The 22,551-nt window shown below is 57.7% G+C and overlaps 9 protein-coding genes across 9 annotated transcripts; 5 read left to right on the top strand and 4 right to left on the bottom strand.

Annotated features, from left to right (window-relative positions):
* Positions 1–1,883: 1,883 nt before the first annotated feature.
* Positions 1,884–6,258, top strand: TRAVEDRAFT_111854 (kinase-like protein; the record flags this gene model as incomplete). The annotated part of the gene is made up of 7 exons (XM_008034371.1): positions 1,884–2,013; positions 2,581–3,872; positions 3,926–4,420; positions 4,480–4,593; positions 4,650–4,720; positions 4,780–4,814; positions 4,865–6,258. The coding sequence occupies 7 exons, from the start codon at positions 1,884–1,886 to the stop codon at positions 6,256–6,258; spliced, it is 3,531 nt and encodes a 1,176-aa protein (XP_008032562.1).
* An 815-nt stretch (positions 6,259–7,073) lies between these two features.
* TRAVEDRAFT_41262 (uncharacterized protein) lies at positions 7,074–7,906 on the bottom strand (the record flags this gene model as incomplete). The annotated part of the gene is made up of 2 exons (XM_008033877.1): positions 7,074–7,484; positions 7,538–7,906. 2 exons carry the CDS (start codon positions 7,904–7,906, stop codon positions 7,074–7,076), a joined length of 780 nt encoding a protein of 259 aa, XP_008032068.1.
* Positions 7,907–9,885: 1,979 nt separating this feature from the next.
* Positions 9,886–10,932, top strand: TRAVEDRAFT_67814 (uncharacterized protein; the record flags this gene model as incomplete). The annotated part of the gene is made up of 3 exons (XM_008034370.1): positions 9,886–9,896; positions 9,965–10,328; positions 10,382–10,932. The coding sequence occupies 3 exons, from the start codon at positions 9,886–9,888 to the stop codon at positions 10,817–10,819; spliced, it is 813 nt and encodes a 270-aa protein (XP_008032561.1). The 3' UTR covers positions 10,820–10,932.
* A 291-nt stretch (positions 10,933–11,223) lies between these two features.
* TRAVEDRAFT_41260 (uncharacterized protein) lies at positions 11,224–12,190 on the top strand (the record flags this gene model as incomplete). Its single annotated transcript, XM_008033876.1, has 3 exons — positions 11,224–11,247; positions 11,309–11,689; positions 11,750–12,190. 3 exons carry the CDS (start codon positions 11,224–11,226, stop codon positions 12,188–12,190), a joined length of 846 nt encoding a protein of 281 aa, XP_008032067.1.
* A 277-nt stretch (positions 12,191–12,467) lies between these two features.
* Positions 12,468–13,423, bottom strand: TRAVEDRAFT_41259 (uncharacterized protein; the record flags this gene model as incomplete). The annotated part of the gene is made up of 3 exons (XM_008033875.1): positions 12,468–12,920; positions 12,979–13,344; positions 13,400–13,423. The coding sequence occupies 3 exons, from the start codon at positions 13,421–13,423 to the stop codon at positions 12,468–12,470; spliced, it is 843 nt and encodes a 280-aa protein (XP_008032066.1).
* Positions 13,424–14,045: 622 nt separating this feature from the next.
* TRAVEDRAFT_67813 (uncharacterized protein) lies at positions 14,046–15,074 on the top strand (the record flags this gene model as incomplete). Its single annotated transcript, XM_008034369.1, has 3 exons — positions 14,046–14,075; positions 14,128–14,484; positions 14,545–15,074. 3 exons carry the CDS (start codon positions 14,046–14,048, stop codon positions 14,983–14,985), a joined length of 828 nt encoding a protein of 275 aa, XP_008032560.1. The 3' UTR covers positions 14,986–15,074.
* Positions 15,075–16,732: 1,658 nt separating this feature from the next.
* TRAVEDRAFT_109519 (uncharacterized protein) lies at positions 16,733–19,347 on the top strand (the record flags this gene model as incomplete). Its single annotated transcript, XM_008034368.1, has 5 exons — positions 16,733–17,519; positions 17,572–17,675; positions 17,761–18,226; positions 18,275–18,583; positions 18,638–19,347. 5 exons carry the CDS (start codon positions 16,733–16,735, stop codon positions 19,345–19,347), a joined length of 2,376 nt encoding a protein of 791 aa, XP_008032559.1.
* A 490-nt stretch (positions 19,348–19,837) lies between these two features.
* TRAVEDRAFT_41256 (uncharacterized protein) lies at positions 19,838–20,788 on the bottom strand (the record flags this gene model as incomplete). The annotated part of the gene is made up of 3 exons (XM_008033874.1): positions 19,838–20,278; positions 20,332–20,706; positions 20,765–20,788. 3 exons carry the CDS (start codon positions 20,786–20,788, stop codon positions 19,838–19,840), a joined length of 840 nt encoding a protein of 279 aa, XP_008032065.1.
* Positions 20,789–21,193: 405 nt separating this feature from the next.
* TRAVEDRAFT_41255 (uncharacterized protein) lies at positions 21,194–22,159 on the bottom strand (the record flags this gene model as incomplete). The annotated part of the gene is made up of 3 exons (XM_008033873.1): positions 21,194–21,625; positions 21,686–22,072; positions 22,133–22,159. 3 exons carry the CDS (start codon positions 22,157–22,159, stop codon positions 21,194–21,196), a joined length of 846 nt encoding a protein of 281 aa, XP_008032064.1.
* Between the last annotated feature and the right edge of the window lie 392 nt (positions 22,160–22,551).

Genomic DNA, 22,551 nt, shown 5'->3' with positions numbered 1-22,551 from the left:
GTCCCCGCATATGGTTCCGCGGAACAGGCCGAGCGCGACATCAAGAGATTCCTGGACGCGAAGGCACCAAAGAGTTCTTGGACGCGATGGTCGAGCCCATGAAGTGCACCCACAGTTCGATATCCGCCAACTCTAATATTGGGTGACGACATCGTGCAGGTGAAGTCTGCGCGCACGGTGATCCAGATATTCGTGACCCCCAAATGGACCTCTGGCTCTGGCTCTAGCTTGAATCTAACCCCAACGTGGAATGGAACTAGTGGAACTTGGACTTTGTGGACACAGCTACAATAAGCCTCCCATAAGCACGGAGAGTAGGGGGTTTTGTACGGTGGCGCCGGTACCTGTGGTGGCGCGGCTTGCAGCCGTAGCCGGGCGGTCTTCCGTGCTCGCTGAACGGAACCACGGCATCCTGCTGGACAAGAGCGAGAAGAGCGAGGAGAATTTTACCCGTTTGAATGGGCTGTGCTGGGCGCGAGAGGTGGGGCGTGTGAGAGGCGCCGTAACTTCACCAACAGCACAGGGCTCTCTCAAGTTCGTCCTTGTTCCACTCATTGCAGCTACTTTGCTCAACATCTGTATCAACAGGTCTCCCGCAGTTTTCGCTTGAACGTTCAACCTTGGACCGAAGAGTTCGGATTGTAGCCGCGTCAAACGTGTCAAATAGTACGCATAAGTAGCTCAAGCAACTCCGACGTTACCGCGATCATGAGAGGCGGTCTCTATTGCGGGAATCCCACAAAATACCGTGCGAGGCCCCTGCTCCTGATGACTTCATTCTACTGCCACCGTGTCCAGGCCCAAGCATCATAACCTGATAGCCCGAGGGTTTCACTGACAAGGTTTGACAAGGTTGGTTCTGCGCTTCTAGCTTCTGAGAACCGCCTTGCCCGACACGGAGCGGGATGTTTGATGAGGGCTGTGGACTGAGCACAGTTTGAATGCGATTGTACCCCGGAAGATGCCCGGCATTTGAGAGCTGTAAGCGTCGCGGTAGGTGGGAATGCGGCTACTTCTCGCAGCCGCCACTTGTACCGGTGCATGGCGAAAGTTTGATCAAAATGGGGGAAGAACACTCAGGAACATGAGGTACTCGTCCTATGCTGATTATGTTGGGCTGCGATGATGTGCCGGGGAGGGTGGGGGGTAGGAACGAGGCCTCTGCGGTGAAGTCCGTAGCCATGTGTTTTGATATCAGTGAACGCTTAGCGCCCGTTGCCAATCGGCGAGTGACAAAAAAGTGGAGAGCGTACACCGTCACCTTCATATCCTCGCCGAATCCGTCCATCTCTCTCTTTCTCTCTCTCGCCATCGTCTTCCTGTCATCCGCATACATTCGCTCTCAGATCTAATTGCCTGCTCACCGTTGCCGGCGTTACTCTCGAACGGCAGCGGCCGCCGCGAGGCTGTTCAGAACCTCATCCGCCTTCGGATCCTTTCCAACTCGTGGCCTACACGCCTCAAGCCCACGCAACCTCCTCCCCTGCGTCTAACCCTACCTTCTCCTTCTGGTTTTTTTCGACCTCCCTCTCCCTCCGCCCTTCACTCCGTCGCCCCTGTCGCCCGACTCCGTCCTATCGGTCGCCCACCCGCGCATGCTCAGCGTCCTCCCCACTGCTTCGCCGCACGATTCCCCCCGAGTCAAATTCGCAACTGCCCTCGGCTTTGCCAGTGCACGCAAAGAGCCTGCCACCGCTGCTGCCGGACCGTCTCGCCCTACCGACGACGGAGCATACCTCTCGTTCACACGACGGAGCGTCGATATAGTAACTGGCTACAGCGCCAAACGGAGACAGCGTAGGGAGCGTTCGAGTGTTACCGACAGCTCTCTCTTTGACCCCGACCCTCAAGCTCACACCGCTACCCCCGCCACATCGTCAGCCATGCCCGGAAAGAACATCTCGTCCCCCGTCATCTCTGTGCGGAGACTGCATCGCGTGGAGGAGGGTCCATGGACGATCAGTGTCGCGGAGACGCCTCACGATCCGAGCTCGTACAGTCTCTACATTAAGAGTGAGTTACATTTCTATCTATCCGCATCGCACGAGGTATCCCCGGCGGTGTCGCAGCTGGCGAAGTGTCACCTAGCTGGACCTCTCCGTCTCTTCACGTCGCACGCGCTGTGATTGGTGGTGTCATCAAGCTAGATTCCTATGTCTACCCGCGGCGCACGAGGTATGCCTGGTGGCGTTGCAGCTGGCGGAGCATAGTCCGCGGCTGCCACCCCAACACGTCGCGCCTGGCAGCGCTGGGGCTGCAGTGTGCGACCACAAAGTATTTCCCGGTGCCTCCGCTCCTCACGGGGTTATGATAGGCACGCTTGCTGTCAGTGCATCTGCCGTCACCGTTGCGCTCTCACCACACCTGACATAGCTTGCTCGGGGCACCGCAGCTAGTGGATGGGCCCACATGTTAGCGCATCTACCGCCGCCGTTCGCTGCGCTGTCGCCGCTCCCAGCATCGCCTGCTCGGGCCCGCATCCGACGAGCCTTGGCCCTTCGCGCGCGCTCGTCTGCCGCTGTTGTTCCTGATTACGTCAAAGCAGTCATCCATGAACAGCTTGTTGACACCATCCCGCAGCTCCGACGCATAATATTACCCTCACGCGCACGGCGCAGGAGGTCGTGGAACTCCATGCCAAGCTCCGCGACAACTTCCCCGGGCTGAAGATACCGTCTCCGCCAATAGACGTGGCTTCATTGCCCGTTCCGCCAAAGCGTAAATCGGCCTTCCTGAACACGCTATCCCGGCTCGCATCTCCGTCGGGCAACAAGAGCAATGGCACAAGACAGGCATCTGGCCGCCAGCAACCCTCGAGCAGCCTTTCTAGCAGTGCGGCGTCAAGTAATGCTTCCTCCAGCGCCCAAACGCCAAGCGCGACGCCCGCGAATGAAATCGGAGACCCGTTTGCTGAAATCGGCGAGAACGGCGAGGACATATCCGCTCTCGCGGCATCGAACAACAAGGTCATCACCGGGCTCGCGTCGTATCTCACATCTATCGCGAACGAGACCACCCTCCGCCAGGCACGCGCGTGGAAGCGGTTCGTACGTGTGCGCACAGATGACCTCCAGAGCGTTCGTGTGGAGCGTGCTATCAAACGTGTCCGGTCGGACATCGCTGCGCATGCGAGCCCGACTACGTCATCAGAGGCGACGAGGTCAATCAGCCAGGTCGTGTTGGATGGCGAAGACGCGGCCGAGCAAGACGGCATCAGGGAGGAGGATGCGGATGCGGATGTCGACGAGGACATTGCGGAGGGCGCGGAGGATCGTGCGGCGACGCCGGTGTCTCCCAAACCTGCGCCAAAGTCTGTCGATGGACTCAAATCGGCGGCCTCGCAGTCCGCGACCTCGAACGGCGACGTGACCGATGACGAGTTCGCTCCGAACACTCCCGTCCAAGGGGACAGTGCTGCAAGCCATTCCCGCATCATGCGGTCCCAGTCGGCGGACCCTATGGCACGTGCCTCGCGCGTATACTCGACTACTCCCTCGCAAGCCTCTCAAACCGATGCGTCGTCCGTCTCTACGACGGAGCGGCGCTCGGCGCGCAAGAAGCGCAGCAAGTCTACGGACCCGAACAGCGCAGCCAAGAAGTCGCAGCGCAAGGTAGTCGTCGACGACTTCGAGATGATGCGTGTACTGGGCAAGGGTTGCGCGGGTAAGGTCCTGCTCGTGCGCCACAAGCCGTCGCAGGATGTCTACGCGCTGAAGGCGATCACAAAGCGGCACGTGCTCGCGCACCAGGAGCTGCAGCACACGCTCACGGAGCAGGCGGTGCTAAAGCGCATGGCCGCAGAGAACTCGGATCCGTTTGTGGTGAAGCTCTGGTGGAGTTTCCACGACAAGGAGAACTTGTTCCTGGTTATGGTCGGTCGATCTTCCCGAACATGACCGTGGGTGTACCTGACAGCTTTGCTTAGGACTTCCACCCTGGTGGCGATCTCGCGACACAACTCGCGCGATGGGGGCGGCTAGGACGTGACCGCGCCCGCTTCTACGCCGCCGAGATTGTCGAGGGCGTCGAGGGCTTGCACGCTGCGGGCGTGATCTACCGTGACCTCAAGCCAGAAAACATCCTCATCGGCGCGGACGGACACATTGTTCTGACGGACTTTGGTCTCTCCAAGGAGTTCCCACGTCGGACGGCCGCCCTTACCGCTCCGTCCACGCCCTCGGGTTCAAGGGGCGAGTTCATGGACACCGCGACCGCCCCTGCTTCCACTCCCTCGACCCCTCACTGGATGAAGGGCGACGTCGCGAACGATATGTTCCAGCCCAGCTCAGGCGACACGACCAGTACGTTCTGCGGGACGGCAGAATACCTGGCACCAGAGGTCATCCAGGGCCTGCCGTACAGCTACGAGGTGGACTGGTGGAGCTTCGGCACGATGCTCTATGAGATGCTCACAGGCATCGTGAGTACCAAAGCACGGGTTAAAGGTTTAAGCTTACTGAATGCGTGTTGCGTTCGCAGACGCCATTCTGGGCGGAAAATCACTCGGACATGTACTACCGGGTGCTACAGGACGAGCTGCAGTTCCCTGAGGACAGGACGATGGACCAGGACACCAAGAGCTTGATCCGCGGTGTACGTCGCGCTTCTGGTCTCTTTCGAGAACGCACCATACTGACCTGTGTCGATAGCTGCTCCAAAGGAACCCTGCGCTCCGAATGAAAGAACCCCGGGTGAAGAAGCACCCGTACTTCTCGATGATGTACGTGCATCCTTTACTCCGTCTAGTCCGCGTCATTCTCACGACGTTTTGTTTGGCAGAGACTGGTCCCACGTGTATTATAAGCGTTACATACGTAAGTCCCTCTAAGTCCGGGTGTTCGCCAAATCTAACAGACGTGTGCAGCCCCGTATATTCCTCCAATCGACCCCTCGAATGCCAGCGATACCCAGAACTTTGACGATACCTTCCTGGGCATGGAGCCCGTAATCAACGACGAGAACGAAGAGGTCGACACCGACGCGGAGCGCACGGATACCGACCGCACTGACGGAGAGGACTCTGTCGCCACGCCGTCGCAGTCCCGGAGTCCGTCCGTGCACCCGGTCGAGGACGACTCTGTCGACGTCTTTGATGGGTACTCGTACAAGGGCCGGCATTCGGTCATCATCGACGATGAGGAGGAAGACGGGGATGGCGAGGACGAGGAGGACGAGGATGAGGAGTCGATCAGCCCCAGCCTCGACTCCATCCTTCCCGAGGAACCCGTCTCGGATGTGGCTACCGTGCCCGAGGAGGTCGAGGAAGTCACTGTACCCGAGGACGTCGGAGAGACGGAACCCAAGACTCCGGAAGCTCGCCCTGCCGCTCTGCCGACAGAACCGGAGGCACCACCAGCACTAGCACCGGTGGAACCGGCGAAGCCGGAGGCTGCTCCGGCGCCCAGCCACGACCGCACTGCGACCACGGTGTCCTCGGCGGAGGCCGCTGCTGCCGCCGCAGCTTCACGCACAGCGGAGGACGCCAACATCAAGACCGCACCGAAGGTCCGCGCGGGCAAACAGAACCGCAACCGGCGGGAGAAGTCTGGCATTCCCGCATTGGACCGGGACATTCCCGACGCGCGCACAGAAGACGAAGGTCTGGCGGATCGCGAGGAGGACGAGGACGACTGGGACTTCGTCGAAGCGGGCGGCTTGCTCGTGGAGGAGCGCAACGGCTCGAAGGGCACGACGCTCTTTGCGCGCGGCGTCGTCGACCGCTACAAGCTCTCCGTGTTCCGCAAGAGCACGCCGAGGAGGTCGACCCCGCGTTCGTTCTCGGGCGTGTCCCTCGACTCGGAGCTGGAGCCGGCCGAGTCGCCCACGCCGTCGGACAAGCAACGTCGCGGCCGCACGCCCGGCTTGACCTTCCGCAAACACCCACGACAGTTCCTTCGGCAGAAGAGCCCCCCACCATCATCGCGCTCGGCCAAGTCGCTCACAGCGTCCGCCTCTGCGACGATGTCGGCTGCGTCAACAGTCTCGAGCGCTGGCCTCCTCACCCCCTCGCCGTCACAAACCGCAATGTCGCACTCGTTGAAGTCCAAGGAGTCTGCCATCTCCATGGGTACGGTGAGCGAGTCTTCGGACCCGTCCCTCAACGGCGACAATGCAGCCCATGGCGGAGACACCGTCAAGGGCGCTGCCGTGAACGGTAACGGACACGGCGAGGACGAGAAGCAGCAAAAGAACAAGGTGTTGAAGAAGTACAAGGAAGGCGCGGAGAAGGTCCTCTCGATCTTCCAGTCGCCGCGGTAGTCCCACCGGTCCCGTTCCCGTCCCCTTTCCGCCTTGAGGTTCTAGAGTTGGGCTCGTATGTGGAGCAAGGGACAGCTTTGAATGCTGGTCTGCTCGCCGGTTGGATCCGTTCACTTTCGCCATGCTCTCTAATCCTGTCCCGCTCTCGCCCCCGCCCAGACGCTGGAACCTGTCTTGCGTATTATATCAGTATGCTGCGCCTCATCTATAGCTATTATTCACCGCCGTACATACACACCACACCACAGCATCAACCTTCATCTTCATCTGCTCGCACACACTCCTTGGACCCTTCGCTGATTCGCGCACGCTGGCTTGTCGACGTCTTCCTTTTCTGCATTTGGCTCCGTTATGCCGTAGTAGTATATCATCATCAACACACTCATTCCTGCCGTTATCGCTATCCACATTTCCTCGTTGCGCCACCGCATTGCGTTAATAGTCAACAAATCGTACAAGATTGCGCAGACGTGTCCTGTATGCAGGTGGGATGGTGCAGGCCGCTGCCCGCGAGTCCCGCTTGAAGCCCCCACGTGGCTAGCAAGCAGCTTGCTGGACGTTTACGTTCCCGTATCGTCTTCCGTTGGTCCGGACTCATCCAAACAATTCCTCCAGCGTCGTAGGAGCAGTTATAACGATTTCAATCAAAGTTTGTCCACCAACGTCTCGTCGTTCGCAATGCGATGACATTCATTGAACATTTCTACAGTACACTACAAAAGACCCATGTTTCGCACCCCCGATGGGTACATTGCGCAGTAAGCTCTTCAACGCTATCGGAATGCCCAAGTACTGACATGATATACCTATAGTGACTATAACTCGTAGAGGGGATTCCCTTCTTCGTCGTCCGAAACGATGGCTTGCTCTCGCAATGGGACTCTGAAACGCATGATCTTCCGCTTATCGCGCAGCAGCTGACAATACAGCCCGTCCCGCAGGATGAATTTCTCGGCGCCTGGCTTGATCTGGTCCTTGTCGATGCCGTGCATGCGCTCGATCGACGACAGCTTTATGGACACGGGGTCGATCCATGGCGCCGCAGGGTCCGGTATTCCCCAAAGCTCGTAGTTGTCGGGCACGTTCAAGGGGTCCTTCGTGCTGGAGTCCACGAAATCCATGCAATACTCCGCATCCGCGAGAGAGCCAGGCCAAAGGCGAAGGGAGAGGTTTGAGTGGGGGATCGGGAGGCATCGAGCCTCTGGATCGTCCGGGCCAGGCTTCTCCTGCAAGATCTGGTCAGCATACCAAATACGATCGTAGCGCAAATATGACATACACCGCTAAGCTCTACGACAGCATCTAGGAATTTCTTGATGCCGCTCCGAGCGCTGGCTTCGGATCCGTAGGTGGCAACGGTGTCCGTCCATGCGTCCTTCAACCATTCAAGTTTCTGGGAGGTACTCTGGTTCTCGAGCATGTTGCTGCCCAGAGCAAGGATCGCGAAGTCGTCTTGCGGGTCCAAGTCTGGATGAAGCTTGTTCGCCTGCCTTGCGTACACGGTACGCGCAGGAACCGGTCCAGATCGAGTGCTCTGAACGGGGGGCGTGGTAGGCTCCCTAGGGGGCGAACTGGGCGGTGGGCTTGGCAAGGTCTGCATAGGTTCTGCTCCTGAGCGTGCCATCCCTGAGCTACCGAAGTAAGACATCTGATACGGCTTTTAGCAGGAGTTTCAAGCCGTCACTACAAATTCTAGACTCACGGCAATTGTACGGGGAAAATGTAGAGAGGGTTCGCGGGGAAGGGGTGCGAAATGGCCGCAGCGTGAAAAGGCGAGTTCTTATATCCTCGCTTAGCAGGCCTTTAGCCACTGATGGGTACAACCGCAGCACTGGCTGAACTGGAGAATGAAAGCCGCAAAACAAAGGGAACTCTGGCTTACGCATGGTGCAACGTCGATGCAGGAACAAGCGCGTCAATATGCATGGCTAATGCCGTCATGGCAAGCTTAGACCTATCCAACAATGGCCCCACGAAGTCGGCCAGCCAGCTCACCTGGGCTCCAGTCTGACCACAGGCGAGAGCACCACATGTAGGGTCCTACGTGGCAAATGCATTGTTCGAAGATGGCAATGTATCGCTATAAGTGGAAGCAGGACAATCGCAGCGAACCTGAACCCCCCCTGCGAATCTCATGCTGATGGGCCGCTTGGAGCAGGACGGATCGTGGCCCGCAGCCATTGTGTCTCTTCATTATAAAAGACGGCCGTCCGGCGACCATCCCCAAGTGCCCCAGTTATCCTCACCCACCACACGTCGTGAGTCGTCTGTCTACTGACAGCTTATTCTCCTGCTGACGTATCTTGCCCGGGGCCCGACCAAAATCTAGGACAGAACACTGCTCAAGTCGTGTACTGGTCTTTCCGCAGTGACGAACTAGCACACAGCGTCAATCTCATCGTGAGCTGTGCCTTTGAATTCGTCATAACCATCGCTGACCTCGCGTTTGCTACATGAAGGCATGGCCGATCAAGAAGAAGAGCACTGGGTTATTCCCCAGGGCCAATTCATAGGCTCGTCTGGCATGGTGTTCGTGGACCAAACGGCCGCGGACATATATTTTAACAATTACTGGCGCACCAACGGGCCAAACAAGAGGATCGCCCTCGTCTGCACAAGCTGGGGAATGTCAATGCTGTACATACAGCGGGGCCAACGGGGCGGACCGCCGCAGTGGCTCCCGGACCCCTACGTTCTTGGCTCAATCGTCGTCCAGGATCATGGCGTACAACCTCCCAATGGTGTCCCGATGGTACCCGCTGCCATCCGAGCTGTGCACGCCGGCGCACCGGGTCTTCACATGGTCAACGATCAGCTAGTAGGGGGGCTTCGGCTGCCTTGGCATCGGCGAGTCACTGTGAGGCGCGAGAACGGTGGATCTCTCCACTACCATCAACCCAAAAGACGCCGCAAGCATGAAGAGCATGTAGTACCCGTCATCAGGCCCGACGGTACCCACCACCAATTCCGTACGCTCGTCTACGGATCACAGGTGTCGAACTACAGACGTGCAGAGAGGGACTGATGGATCGTCATGGCGGGGATCGGTATGATAGCATGTATTTCAACGTCGTATATCAAGGAGTTATGGATTTCGTAAGTTTGTAGCGGCGGAACGTCTGGCGTCGAACGAATGCAATATGTCCTCAGTCCAGTGAGACGACGTACGCAAGTGATTTGTTAATTTGTCTTGATTATTGGACGAGTTGAACGTCCTTGGAGTACATATACCAGCTTTTAGGCGACGTGGTGAAATAAGAGCCTGACTAAAGTACGTCAACAAGGGACGTCAAGTACTGGCAGTACGAGAGGCAGTGGTAGTAGGTAGCCAGGCCGGCCGACGAGGTTGAGAGGCTTGGCGGCTCTTGGCGGAATCAAGCGCGGAGTAACGTGACGGCGTGACAAGCCATGTTATGTGGCTAAGAGCGGCAACTGCCGAGATGTCCAAAGCCAACAGTTTCGGCGCTCGATGCTCTTGCCTCCGTCAACCACAGCTCTCTCTGGGTCTGCTCAACTCAGCACTGAATCGTCTTCGATACCTCCGCCTACAACGATACGGCACATCCGAGAACACACCAGACAAACACATTGCAAAATCGCGCTGTTGAAGAGAAATGAAGACACAATATGCACGTCAGGTTCGTGTTTCTGTGGCGAGGTGCGGTCGGGCTTGGTGCTAAGGTGGTAACTAGACACAGCCATCTAGGCAGCAGAAGCCATACAGCGACGTCAAGCGCAAGCGCACAACTAAACCGCGCATCAAGAATGAACCACCGACTGCTCTCTCGAAATTGTCAAGTCCCTCCATCCCCACACCTCCCGCCCCCGGTATCGGCACCATATTATTTCGCAAGCTCTGTGCCGAGAAGATTCGCACAGACTACCCTGGAGTCGAGCCACGCAGCGACTTCGATCTTGTCGCTTTGGGGAGTAGGCGCTTCCACGGTTCCCCGGCCGAAATCTACGCACAGCTGGACGAGCAACTCGCAAGCCACGTCGAGTCCGATGGCTACGAGTTTATCATGAACAGCGCGAAGAAGCTTTGTGACGCCTATGTCGAGCCAACCGGGGTACGTGTCTTACGCCGTATTCACCATACACGCCTACTGAGTCTCCGCTACAGATCAAGCCCGGACAGCTCGGCACTGGCGAGAAATCCGTCTTCATCCGCCCCATCCCTGACTCCAAGTACTCAATCCGACTGTTTCCCGGTTCGATATCTGCCGCCGAGTACTGCCTGGACTTCGTCGAGTCTGCGACCGGGAAGGCCGTCAACTCTCCCTTCAAGTTCGAGCTCTGGGCAATACCGAACCCGGATACGCCATGGCTCTCCTTTCAGATATGCGGGCAGCTACGGTCGATCGAACACGCGCACGGCATCAAGCAGAAAGACATACTGCCAGGCGCGGAGAAGTTCATCTTGCGGGACGGGCAGACGTGTGTGCTGGTGCGTCCGGGGAAGCGGTCTATACGCTTCACGGTGCCCGTGCGGAAGGTGAAGGCTCCGGACGTAATCGATGATGTGGACGTCCTAGACTTGCCTCAGTTCATTGACCCTTGATTCATCGCTGCATCTGCCATTGCTTTGTCGTTATCCCTGTAGACCCGGAATGTAATCTTAGGAGACCCGTGTATGTATTGTATTTACTAGTCAATTATGTTATACGACTCGCCCAGTTTCACGATCACCAAAGTTTGCAACGGCATTGCTCATGCAGCGGTGCGATGCGACTGACTCAAAACAACCGGAATTCCGCAAGGGTAATTCGTTAAACGCCGAACGGTGGCTAATGGTCCGGCAGCCGCCGAAAGCCCAGCGCTGAACTTGACGGAAGAGCATTCACTTGTCTCCGTCCACCACCCAACCCCCTCCCTCATTTCTGGCGCATTGCGCACGCATACAGCGTGCGGGTATTGAAACGGTGCACCGCGTTCCGCCGCTGTAAAATCGCGCTGAGTCAGATAATGAAGACTACATCTGCACGCAAGGTCAGGCTGGTTAGCTGGGGCGAGGCATTTAATTCTAGTAGTAACTTTGTTCGACTTGTAGACTGCGAAGGCGCAGGAGCCATACGACGACGCAAAACGACCTCGCAAGCGTACAGCCAAGACACCTAAACCGAAGGAACAACCGACCTTGCCCCCAACACCAGCAGCGCCAGGACTGTCTTCCACGCATTCGGGTCCCGCCCCGGGAGCCGTGCATTATCGCAAACTCTGCGAGGAGCATGTTCGCAGACGGTACCCTGGCCTAGAGCCTCGCAATGACTTCGATCTTGTCCAACTCGCAAGCGAATTTTACAAGGGTACACACGCGGAGATTTTTGCGGCGCTCGACGACGATCTTGCAGACACGAGCGAAGCCTATGGCTATGAAGTCATGATGGAGAATTCGACCAAGCTCTTAGAAAACTACTTTGAGCCTACTGGGGTACGTCTGTGACATGATGTTTCGTGTGTCCAATACATATTCATTCACCCCTCGCTGCAGATCAAACCCGGAAACTCGGCCCTCCTTGACGACAAGTTCGTGTTCGTCCGGCCCATCCCCGACTCCAAATATTCGCTCAGGCTATTCCCTGGATCTCTGTCGGCTGCCGAGTATTGCTTGGATTTCGTCGACTCCGCCACCGGGGAACCGGTCAACTCGCCCTTCGAATACGAGCTCTGGGGCGTACCGGACCCGGACGCACCGTGGCTTTCGATGCCGATAACGGGGAAGCTCCGGTCTATCGAGCGGGGCCACGGCATCAAGCAAGAGGACATACTTCCAGGCGGAGAGAAGTTCGTTCTGCGGGACGGGCAGACGTGTGTGCTCATGCGCCCTGGAAAACGGCCTGCCCGGTTCACAGTACCGCTACGGCGTGTCGAGACCACAGATGTGGCTGAAGACGTGGACGTAATCGACCTGCCGAAGGTCGTCGGTCCGTGATGCGTCTCTATACCCGCCGCTGCCTTATGGCCCCCTTCGCGGCTCGGGCATCTGCTTGACTTGAATTTGGTGTATCATACGTACTCGTCATGAATTTCATGTTGCTCAACTACTTGCGGGATCGTGTATGAACCCAATTGATTTAGCCATCCAAGCCCTCTCGATGACGCAATAGCAGGCGTTGCCGGCCGCCGTTCGCCGTGATTTTACTGTCAGATTTGTACGATACAGCACATGCGAAGTTCTTGAAATTGACGATTACAGTCGTAGATATATATCACGCACACGGGCCAACGAACTGCGGTAAGTCTAGCACATCCACTTCATCGACCACGTCGGGAGTCTCCATCTTCCGCACCGGCACCGTGAAGCGGAGAGATCGCTTCCCCGGACGTACCAGCAGACACGTCTGCCCGTCCCGCAAGATGAACTTCTCTGCGCCGGGAAGAATGTCCTTCTGTTTGATTCCGTGAGCGTATTCGATTGAGCGCAGCTGCCCGCATATCGGAAAAGAGAGCCACGGCGTATCCGGGTTCGGTATTCCCCAGAGCTCGAACTCGAAGGGAGAGTTGACGGATTTCCCGGTCGCGGTGTCGACGAAGTCCAAGCAGTATTCGGCGGCGGAGATCGATCCAGGAAACAGCCGGACAGAGTACTTGGAGTCAGGAACGGGTCGAATAAATATGAAGTTGTCGTCGTCGTAGAGGAAAGCGGACTGTCCAGGTTTGAGCTGCAACCAATGTCAGGAAGCGTGTACGAGACAAGGAATGGCATGTCAATGCGCGTACCCCGGTTGGCTCAACATATCTGTCCAACATCGCCGTGGCAGCTTCCATGATGAACTCGTAACCAACATCCCCGACATCTAGCGCGAGATCCTCGTCCAACTGTGCGTAAATTTCGGCTGGAGATCCCTTGAATCGTTTTTCTGACAACGAGGAGATATCGTAGTCATTGCGAGGCTTGACTCCAGGATAATCTTTGCGGATCTTCTCCATGCAAAGGTTGCGGAACAACACCGCGCCCATACCGAGTCCGGGCTTGGAGGAACTCGGTGGGATTTCCGGTGGAGTGGGCGGCGTAGCCTTGTTACGGAGATTTGCCAGTGTACGCGTGCCTTTGAGGTCGCCGTAAGGCTGCTGTCCCCTTGCAGACTAATACAAGTCAGCATAAGTAACGTATACATATCTCGCAGTTGAAAGTACGAACTTTGCGTGCGGGCTGAGTCTTCATCTTTGGGACGAGTGATCAGTTGGGTAATACCAGTAGGCCTGTCAAAGTGTTCGCAGATGGCACAAGCGACCCGGAGCGCGCTGCGACGCCGTCAGACTGAGTATAATAGTTTGTCAGTCATCCAGTATCTTGTTTTCGAGAGCCACGTACTGTAGTATATCCTACTTGACACTCCTTGGGAAGGGCACACGACTCCAACAGCGAACGTACAGCGTTGACGTCGTTCGAGTCCGCCGAGAAATGTGAGGGAGTCAATAGCGCCAAGTCCGCGTCTCTCTCAGAGATTGTGGAATCCGAAATAGTCTCCTTACCCACTCGATGCTCACAACGACAGCGCGGTCGACCAGACGTGTTTGAGGGGTGTCGTACTTAGACCGACCTTGACGGTTGAGGATAAGTCTCACAACGCGACATCATGAACGGTGGCTGAGGGTGGCTAGCGGTCCGGCAATTGCCGCTGGCTTAGAGTCGAGAGCATTCGTACTTCCAGCCTTCGTCTACCAGTACCACTGGATACTCCCAGCTCTCTCATCTCCACACTCCACACTCCGTACGTGAGTAACGTGCTACGACATAATAGCGTGTAGCCGTTCTTCGCTGTAGAGTTGTACTCCGTCAAGACATGAAGACTAAGTCTGCCAGTGCTCGTAAGGTTTGTCGCTTCCGTGGCTCAGTACGCGGGGTCTAGTCTTGATCTTCCAAAGCCTACGAAGGCACAGAACCCATACCAGGATGCGAAACGACCTCGCAAACGTACAGCTGAGACCCCGAAACCCAAGGAACGACCATTGCCCCCAGCTTTAGCACCGTCCGCTCCCGCCCCCGGGGCCGTTCCTTTCCGCAATCTCTGCGAGGAAAGAGTTCGCGAACTCTACCCTGGTCTGGAGCCTCGCAACGACTTCGATCTTATCCAACTTGCTAGTGAACATTACAAGGGTACTCACGCGGAGGTCTTCGCGGCGCTCGACCTCGATCTTGCGGAGACAAGTGAAGACTTGGGCTACGAATTCATGATGGAAGAGTCAACAAAGTGCTTAGATGCCCTTGTTGAGCCTACTGGGGTATGTTTGTGACACGACGTCCCATGCGTCTAACAAATATCCATACACTTCTCGCTATAGGTTAAACCCGGACAGTCAGCCTACGTCGAAGACAAGTTCGTGTTCGTACGGCCGATCCCCGACTGCCAATATTCGCTTAGACTATTCCCCGGATCTCTGTCCGCCGCCGAGTATTGCTTGGACTTTGTCGACACCGCCACCGGGGAACCCGTCAACTCGCCCTTTGAATACGAGCTCTGGTCTGTACCGGACCCGGACGCGCCGTGGCTTTCGATGTCCATCACGGGGAAGCTTCGGTCGATCGAGCGAGGCCACGGCATTAAGCAAGGTGACATCCTGCTTGGAGAAGAGAAGTTCGTCTTGCGGGATGGACAGACGTGCGTGCTTATGCGCCCTGGGAAGCAGCCGGTTCGGTTCACGGTACCTTTAAGGAGGGTCGAGACCACAGATGTCGTCGAAGATGTGTATGTGGTCGACTTGCCGAAGGTCGTCGGCCCATGATGTGCTTGTATACTCGTCACTGCCTTATGGCTACTGGTTCATTCGAGGAAGCGTCTACCTCTCGTTACTCTTGGTCGTATCGTGTATACAGAGCTTCTATGATAATGCTGTGTCGCGTTTGCACTGCACACCTCGTCGATCCTGGCCAAGTACGGACCCGAATTCCACATTGCCACACATAGGAAGCACTTCTCGATCAGCCTCAAACCGCAGGCTTTACTAATACTGTACTTGAGCCCAGCAAGAAGTGCAAGGCCCTGAACCCTGAGGCCTAAGAACGATGCCGAGTAGGTTGCTCTGTCCCAAATCAATCATGCCACAACGCCAGGCTGCGCGCGCACCGCGCGAGCGCTCCGCCCGCACGTCCGTCGCTCGGTGGGTAGTGGCCGCCGGCATCGTTCCGCGTTCGCTCTTCATATACTGTGAGCGCACATCGTGAAGTACTTTGACTAAGACTTGCTAAAAGGCTGAGTATCATTCAGAGCGGGTGTAGCTGGCCGCCGGGCGCGAGGGCGGCTGATGTTCTGATTCATCCGACACTCGTCGCGTTCTGGAGGCCAGACTAAGTGGATATGCAGTCGCCTCGTGGGAGGTGCTGCGCTTCGAGCTCTCTTCCTCCTCATTCATGTCCGCCGTCGCCTCGCTGTAACCGCACGGACCCTCCTCCATCTAAACTTTGCTCTGCGGATTCGGAAGCGGACGCGCAAGATTGATCGTGTGCCTGTCCACATCGGCTACGCCCTGCAAGACGCGGTGTCGCGGACCCTTCACGAATCACAGCGGGAGTGCGTGCATTTGGAAAGGCACAGACTCAGGGAGGCACCTGGCAGAGAACGGGGAGGTTGGCGTGCAGCGCGAGGTATCGTTCCGACTCGTTTGTTAGGGAGAGAGCATGGCCCCGGGGTTCTTTGCGAAGTTGGTGAAGTCGTCGTCGGGAAACAGCAACTCGCGCTCGCGCAGCTCGAGCGCTGCGTCGTCCCCCACCGCGACCTCGCCCAACAGCCGCAACCCATCCATCAGCATCAGCCCCGCGGCGACACCCAAATCATCGTACGAAAAGCGCAATGGGAGCGCAGTATCGCAGTCTGCGGTCAACAAACCCCAGCTCACGGCGCTCGCGGGCGTGGGGGGCTATGAGAGCTCGGACTCGGGCCCCAACGTGACCGTCATCCCCCCCTCGCCCAATCTGAGCGAGAACAGCATCCCGCTCCCCGATCCCAACTCCCACAACCACAACAGCGCCGTCCGCCCGCGCACAGCGTCTGGTACGACTGGAGGCCCGCGGCCAATCACGCACGAGGACCCAGGCACAGAAGAAGGCTCAGCAGCCTATCACAGGCGTCTCCAATCACTTCCGGCAATATCACCCTCTCCAACGGCTAGCTCGCGCGCAAGCTCGGGGCCAGGCTCGACAGGCGCGGGGCATACACATATCGACCCTGCCGCGCCTGCCATGTCTCCTTCTCCCACAGACGACGGCCTCGCTACGCCCACTCCTGCCGGGCGCACCACATTCGTTTCTCCCCACCCTCCAGACTCCAACTCATCCTCCTTTGACTCTCGCTCCGCCGACGAGATGGCCAACCAGTCGCGCTCCCGGGAAGGATCGCTCTCCTCGAAGCAGGCGAAACAGGCGGCCAAGCTGCGCGCAGCCACGGTCGCTGAGGGGGGTCCGCAGCATCTGCACACCCCCAAGGAGCTGCGACATTCGTCGTCGAAGGGATCAATCAGGAGCAAGCTGAGTATCATGCTTCCTTCGCGCGACAACAACCCCCCTCCGCCGCTACCCACCACGACCTCCCGCCATGAGCGCACGCTCTCCGCCCCCGCTTCCCCGCCAGGGAACGTACCCAATGTCTCCGTCCTCGTCGAATCACCCACCGGAATCAACCCGCCCAGCGACTTCCCATCTATCTCCCGTACAATCTCCCCCGGCGGGGCTACGCCGTCCATGGGCTCCACACTGCTTGTTCCCGACAACTCGGACGCGGCCTCCATCAACTCTATCGGGAGCGCGACGAGCAAAAAGCGGCGTCCATGGCGGCGCGGCTCTAACCCGAGCCAACCGCGCTCTGCCACCGTCGGCCCGACGGCGAACGGCAAGTCACCTCCGCGCAAGGGCAGCGGCGCGGTGGGCGGGCTTGCGTCGGCGCTGGCTGCCTCCGGGCTTGCCATGGCGAACCCGGGAATGTCGAACCCAGGCATGACCCTGCCGCCGTTCTCTGAGGCATCGTCTAACGGCGGTCCAGGGACACCCGGCCGCCCGCGACGCTCGATGGACACACCGAAGACTCCGCCCGGGTCGCGCTCGCGCGGTGCCTCGATCAGCTATGGACCGAGCGACTACTCGGACCGAGATTCATTCCACTCGGGCAATGACGCTTATTCGGACGAGGAGGGCTCGGACAGCGACGAGCTGGACCTTGACCCGGACGACATCCCGGTGACCGGCTTCGCGGTCGCGAGCAACAAGCGCAACCAGGACTTCCACGAGCTGTTCCCGACGGTGCCGGAGGGCGACTATCTCATCGAGGGTGCGCATGGATGCCTGCCTTCTCGCGCGCATATGCTGACCACCGGGCGCAGACTACGGGTGTGCGCTGCAGCGTGAAATCCTGATCCAAGGCCGGCTGTATATTTCGGAGAACCATGTGTGCTTCCACGCGAATATCTTCGGGTGGATTACGGACGTGAGTACCGCTGCGAATACGCGCCGGGTCTTTAGCGCCCGGGCGCGTGTGTCATGACGTGTCTGATGGGTGTGACGCGCTGCAGCTGTCGATTCCAATGTCCGAAGTCGTCTCGCTGGAAAAGCGGATGACGGCGTTCGTGATCCCCAACGCCATCCAGCTCTCCACCCGCACCGCAAAGTACACCTTCACCTCCTTCCTCTCGCGCGACACCACCTTCGACGTCCTCTACAACGTCTGGCGCCTCGCCCGCCCCGAGAACTCCTCCGTCGGCTCCCTTGGCATCAGCCCACGTGGCTCGCTCGACAACGGCGACTCAGAAGACACCTCCGACGGCAGCCCGCCGATGAACGGGAAGGCTGCCGCCAATGGCGCTCCTCCAAAAGCTGTCAAGCAGAAGGTCACCCAATGCGAGTGTGGGCGGGCTGGCCAGCACTACTCGGAGACCGCGATGGAAGCCATATTCCCGGGCACGCCGGAGAAGATCTACAACTTGATGTTCACGAGCGGGTTCATTAAGGACTTCATGCGGATTGACCAGAAGCTCATCGGTGCGTGCACTTGTGTCTGTCTTGCGTAGGGCGGTGCTGACTGCAGAGCAGACGTCCAAATCTCGGACTGGATGCCGATGGACAACCCAAAGCTGCTCGCGCGGAACATGTCATACATCAAGCCACTGAATGGGAGCATCGGACCGAAGCAGACGAAGTGCGAGCTGCGCGACGAGACCGCGTTCTGCGACTTTGACCAGTACGTGACCATGCTCACGACGACGCGCACGCCGGAGGTGCCCAGCGGTGGTGTGTTCTCGGTGAAGACACGGACGTGCATCACCTGGGCGAGCAGTGTCACGACGCGGGTTTTGGTGACGACGCAGGTTGAGTGGACAGGACGGAGCTTCATCAAGGGTGAGTCCCGACAGTTCTCAAACTCGAACCGCCGCTCACTCTGCGTATGGCCAGGTATCATCGAGAACTCCGCCCTCGCCGGCCAGAAAACCTACCATGTTGAGCTGGAGAAGAGCATGCGCAGCTATATCCACGATCACGCGTCCGAGTTCATCCCCGAGGGTGTCGACGTTACCGTTGTGGAGGAGGCCGAGACCCAGCAACAGGCTGAAGTTCCGCAATCACCCCTCCCGCATACACCCAGCCAAGACGAGGCGCGGAAGGCGCGCGAGACGGAACGCAACCAGCGCTCGCTGCAATGGGCGTACGACACGTTCGATGGCGCGTACACCGTCGCGCGCCGCTCAACCGAGGGCGCGCTCGAGCTCATCCGCGACGCGTGGGACCAGTCCTCGTCCACGACGATCCTCTGGTTCTTCATCGTCGGCCTGCTCGTGTCGAACATCTGGACGCTCACGCTCATGGGCACGCGCGAGGAGGTCGGCCGCCGAAAGGAGATGCGCAAGACGGAGGAGCGCGAGAAGTGGGTGCAAGGTGTCGTCACCGCGCTCTGGGAGGAGCTGCTCACGACGCGCGGGAACCATATGGGCGGAGCGGGCGGCGCGTCTGCGGTACCGACCTTCCCGCCTCTTGTACGGCCTGCTTCGGGGGAGTGGCGGGAGGAGCTCGGGCAGATCACTGGGCAGCTGGATCTCATCGAGCAGCGCGTACGCGAGATCCGGGGCACGCTGGGCCAGCTGGAGCAGTTGGCCCAGCTGGATTAACACACGGCCTCGCGTGTGGTTGAGTACAGTAGTAAGTAGTAGTACCCACTTCCCGACCCCGCTCGGATGGACTCTTTTCTCTCATAATGCCTGCGGTGCTCTGTGTCCCTTCTATGCTCCGCTTTCGCTTTTGATCTACACTTTCTTGACATCTGGCGGTGCTCCTAGGACGGCTGTGAGTCGGGCGCGTGGGCTTGCGCGCTGTATTATTATTTTGCTATTCGCCCTCTTCTTGTAGTATGGAGCACGGAACACAATCGACAATACATCAAATGGAGCTGTGACGTTCTCTATGCTTGTTGGGGACTTCACGCGATGTGTCAGTAAACGGTGCGTTTGCACAAACCCCGAGTCCTACTTGGCCGGCTGCGAGAAGAACAAAGGCAATTATATATTCCATGTGGGTATAACTGGGGTGTGTATATGTCTGTTCAAGAGCCCCTACTTCCGCAGGTATAGCCCACAAAGCAACGACGAGTATAGAGACGAATTACGGGCCGACAACTTTCGGCAAGTCGGCCACATCTACATCTTCGACCACAGGTATGGTCTCCGCTTTGCGCAAAGGGACCGTAAAGCGCAGGGGGCGTTTCCCAGGACGCATAAGCACGCACGTCTGCCCATCCCGCAGGACGAACTTCTCTTCCCCGGGTACGATGTCCTTCTGCTTGATGCCGTGTGCCCGCTCGATCGAGTGCAGCCTCCCGGTTATAGGCATGGAAAGCCACGGGGCGTCCGGATCCGGTACGCCCCAGAGCTCGTACTCGAAGGGCGAGTTGACGGGTTCCCCGGTGGCGGTGTCGACAAAGTCCATGCAGTACTCGGCGGCGGAGAAGGATCCGGGAAACAGCCTGAACGAGTACTCGGAGTCGGGGATCGGCCGCACGAACACGAACTTGTCGTCGAAGTAGATCGAGGTTCCCGGTTTTATCTGTAGCCAGAGATGACTCAGTGCGACGCGTGAGTCCATAGCGAGCGACGTACCCCGGTGGGTTCGATATAATTGTCCATAACCTTCCTTGCGGCGTCCATAATGAATTCGTATCCGTGCGCTTGGACATTGGACGCAAGATCCTTGTCAAGGGCCTCGTAGATCTCCGCGGGCGTGCCCTTGAAGGGTCTGCTTGTAAGTCGTTCAAGGTCGTAATCACTTCGAGGCTCTATGTCGGGATGAAGCTTGCGGGCTTGCTCGATGCAGAGTTTGCGATATTGCACGGCCCCGGGAGCGCGTCCTGCCAGCTGCGCGGGAGAGAGACCCGGCGGTGGTGGCAAGCTAGGCGCCGCAATAGATTTCTGAGCCTTGGTGGTACGCTTTCGGGGCCTCTTTGCGTCAGTATATGGCTGTTGCGCCTTCGCAGGCTATAAATTGGTCAGGTCACTAGAGCTTTAAAGACATCTCGCAGCTGAAGAGACTAACCTCGCGTGCAGATTTATTCTTCATCCTCAGCAGCTGACAACTTCGTGCGCTTCTGATATGCGCAATATGCTAAGTATCTGTGCAGCGTGATTCGGAGGAGGCTGAGAGGGCCCGCGCGACTGTGGTGGACGGAGGCGAAGTAACTAAGGGCTCTTCAAGACGTGTCCTAAACCGGACTGTCGGCAACTGCCGGACCTTTAGCCACCACTGGTACATGTAGCGCTGTCTGTTTCGATTGAGATCAAGCCAGAAGCTTCGACGAAACCTGTTTAAGTCTATAACTTCATGGAGCATCTCCCTACATAAATGCGAGCACGTAGCATCGCAAAATGGGGACATACGAGACACCGAAGTCTGCCTTACTACGTCCATGCTCCGATCCAAGTTGAAGATAACTACAAAGCAGCCCGCAGCGGAGGAAGAAACGAACTACCCGATGACCTTAGGCAGGTCGACCACATCAACATCTTCTTGGGTGCTATCGACTCTCCGTAGTGGTACCGTAAAACGAAGGGGTCGCTTCCCCGGACGCATCAGCATACACGTCTGTCCGTCCCGTAGGATAAATTTCTCTGCGCCGGGCGGGATCTCCTGTTGCTTGATGCCGAATGTATGCTCGATCGACCAGAGCTTTCCGGGGGCAGGCATCGACAGCCACGGCGCATCCGGGTCAGGTACGCCCCAGAGTTCGAATTCGAAGGGCGAGTTGACGGGTTTCCCTGCCGCATCAACGAAGTCCAAGCAGTACTCGGCGGCGGATAGTGAGCCGGGAAACAGCCTGAGAGAGTACTTGGATTCGGGGATCGGCCGTATGAACACAAACTCGTCCCCGCCGAAGCAGGCCGAACTTCCAGGTTTTGCCTATAGCCAGAGTTAGATGGTACCAATCGGGCACACGGAACGACAATGTAACAAACGTACCCCAGTAGGCTCAATATAACTGTCCAGAAGCTTTGTGGCTTCCCCAGTAGTGAGTTCATATCCGTGGAGCCCGACATTCATCGCGAGGTCTTCGTCCAATGCCGCGTATATCTCTGCGTGGGTGCCTTTGAGAATTCTGGTCGCGAGTTGTAGAAGGTCGAAATCGCAGCGAGGCTCAAGACCAGGGTAGTTTTCGCGGACTTTCTCCGCGCATATCTTACGGAAATGTTCGGTTCCGGGGGCAGGAGCTTGTTGCGTGGAAGAGCCTGAGGGAGTCGATGATGCTGATACTGCTGGCAAGCTAGGGGGCGCGACGGGTTTCTGAATCTTTGCCGTACGCTGTCTGGGTCTCTTGGTGTCATTGTACGGTTTCTGTGCCTTCGCAGGCTATCCGGGGAAGTCATTGATATCAGTGCCAACATACTGGTGACAACCTAACTGACAAACCTCGACGCGTGTAGATGGGGTCTTCATGTCTTGACAAAGTACAGCTCTGCAGAGAAACGGCGGTTGCACGACGTTCTACTACTCGTAATACGTTATGTAGTGTCTGAGAGTACGTGGTGGTAGACGAAGGCGAAGTACGAATCGGAATGCTCTCGCTTTAAGCCACCGGTAATTGCCGGACTGTCAGTGGCCGGCGCCACGCGTGCTTTACCCCAGCCTGTCCACAACTTATACTTACAGCACTTTCGAGCATCTGTGACGTTCCATACACTTGTTGGGGGTTTTACACGATGTAACAGTACACGGTGTGCTTCAAGCAGAGACTCCGAGTATCCGGCTATGAGACTTCTCTGACCTTGATGAAACTTTGGATGAAGAACACAGACAACATTGGGATGACAAGTACTGGGGAAAGTATA

This window comes from Trametes versicolor, assembly GCF_000271585.1.
Source record: "Trametes versicolor FP-101664 SS1 unplaced genomic scaffold TRAVEscaffold_1, whole genome shotgun sequence".
Classification (NCBI taxonomy): domain Eukaryota; kingdom Fungi; phylum Basidiomycota; class Agaricomycetes; order Polyporales; family Polyporaceae; genus Trametes; species Trametes versicolor.
This window is presented reverse-complemented; position numbering and strand designations above follow the sequence as displayed.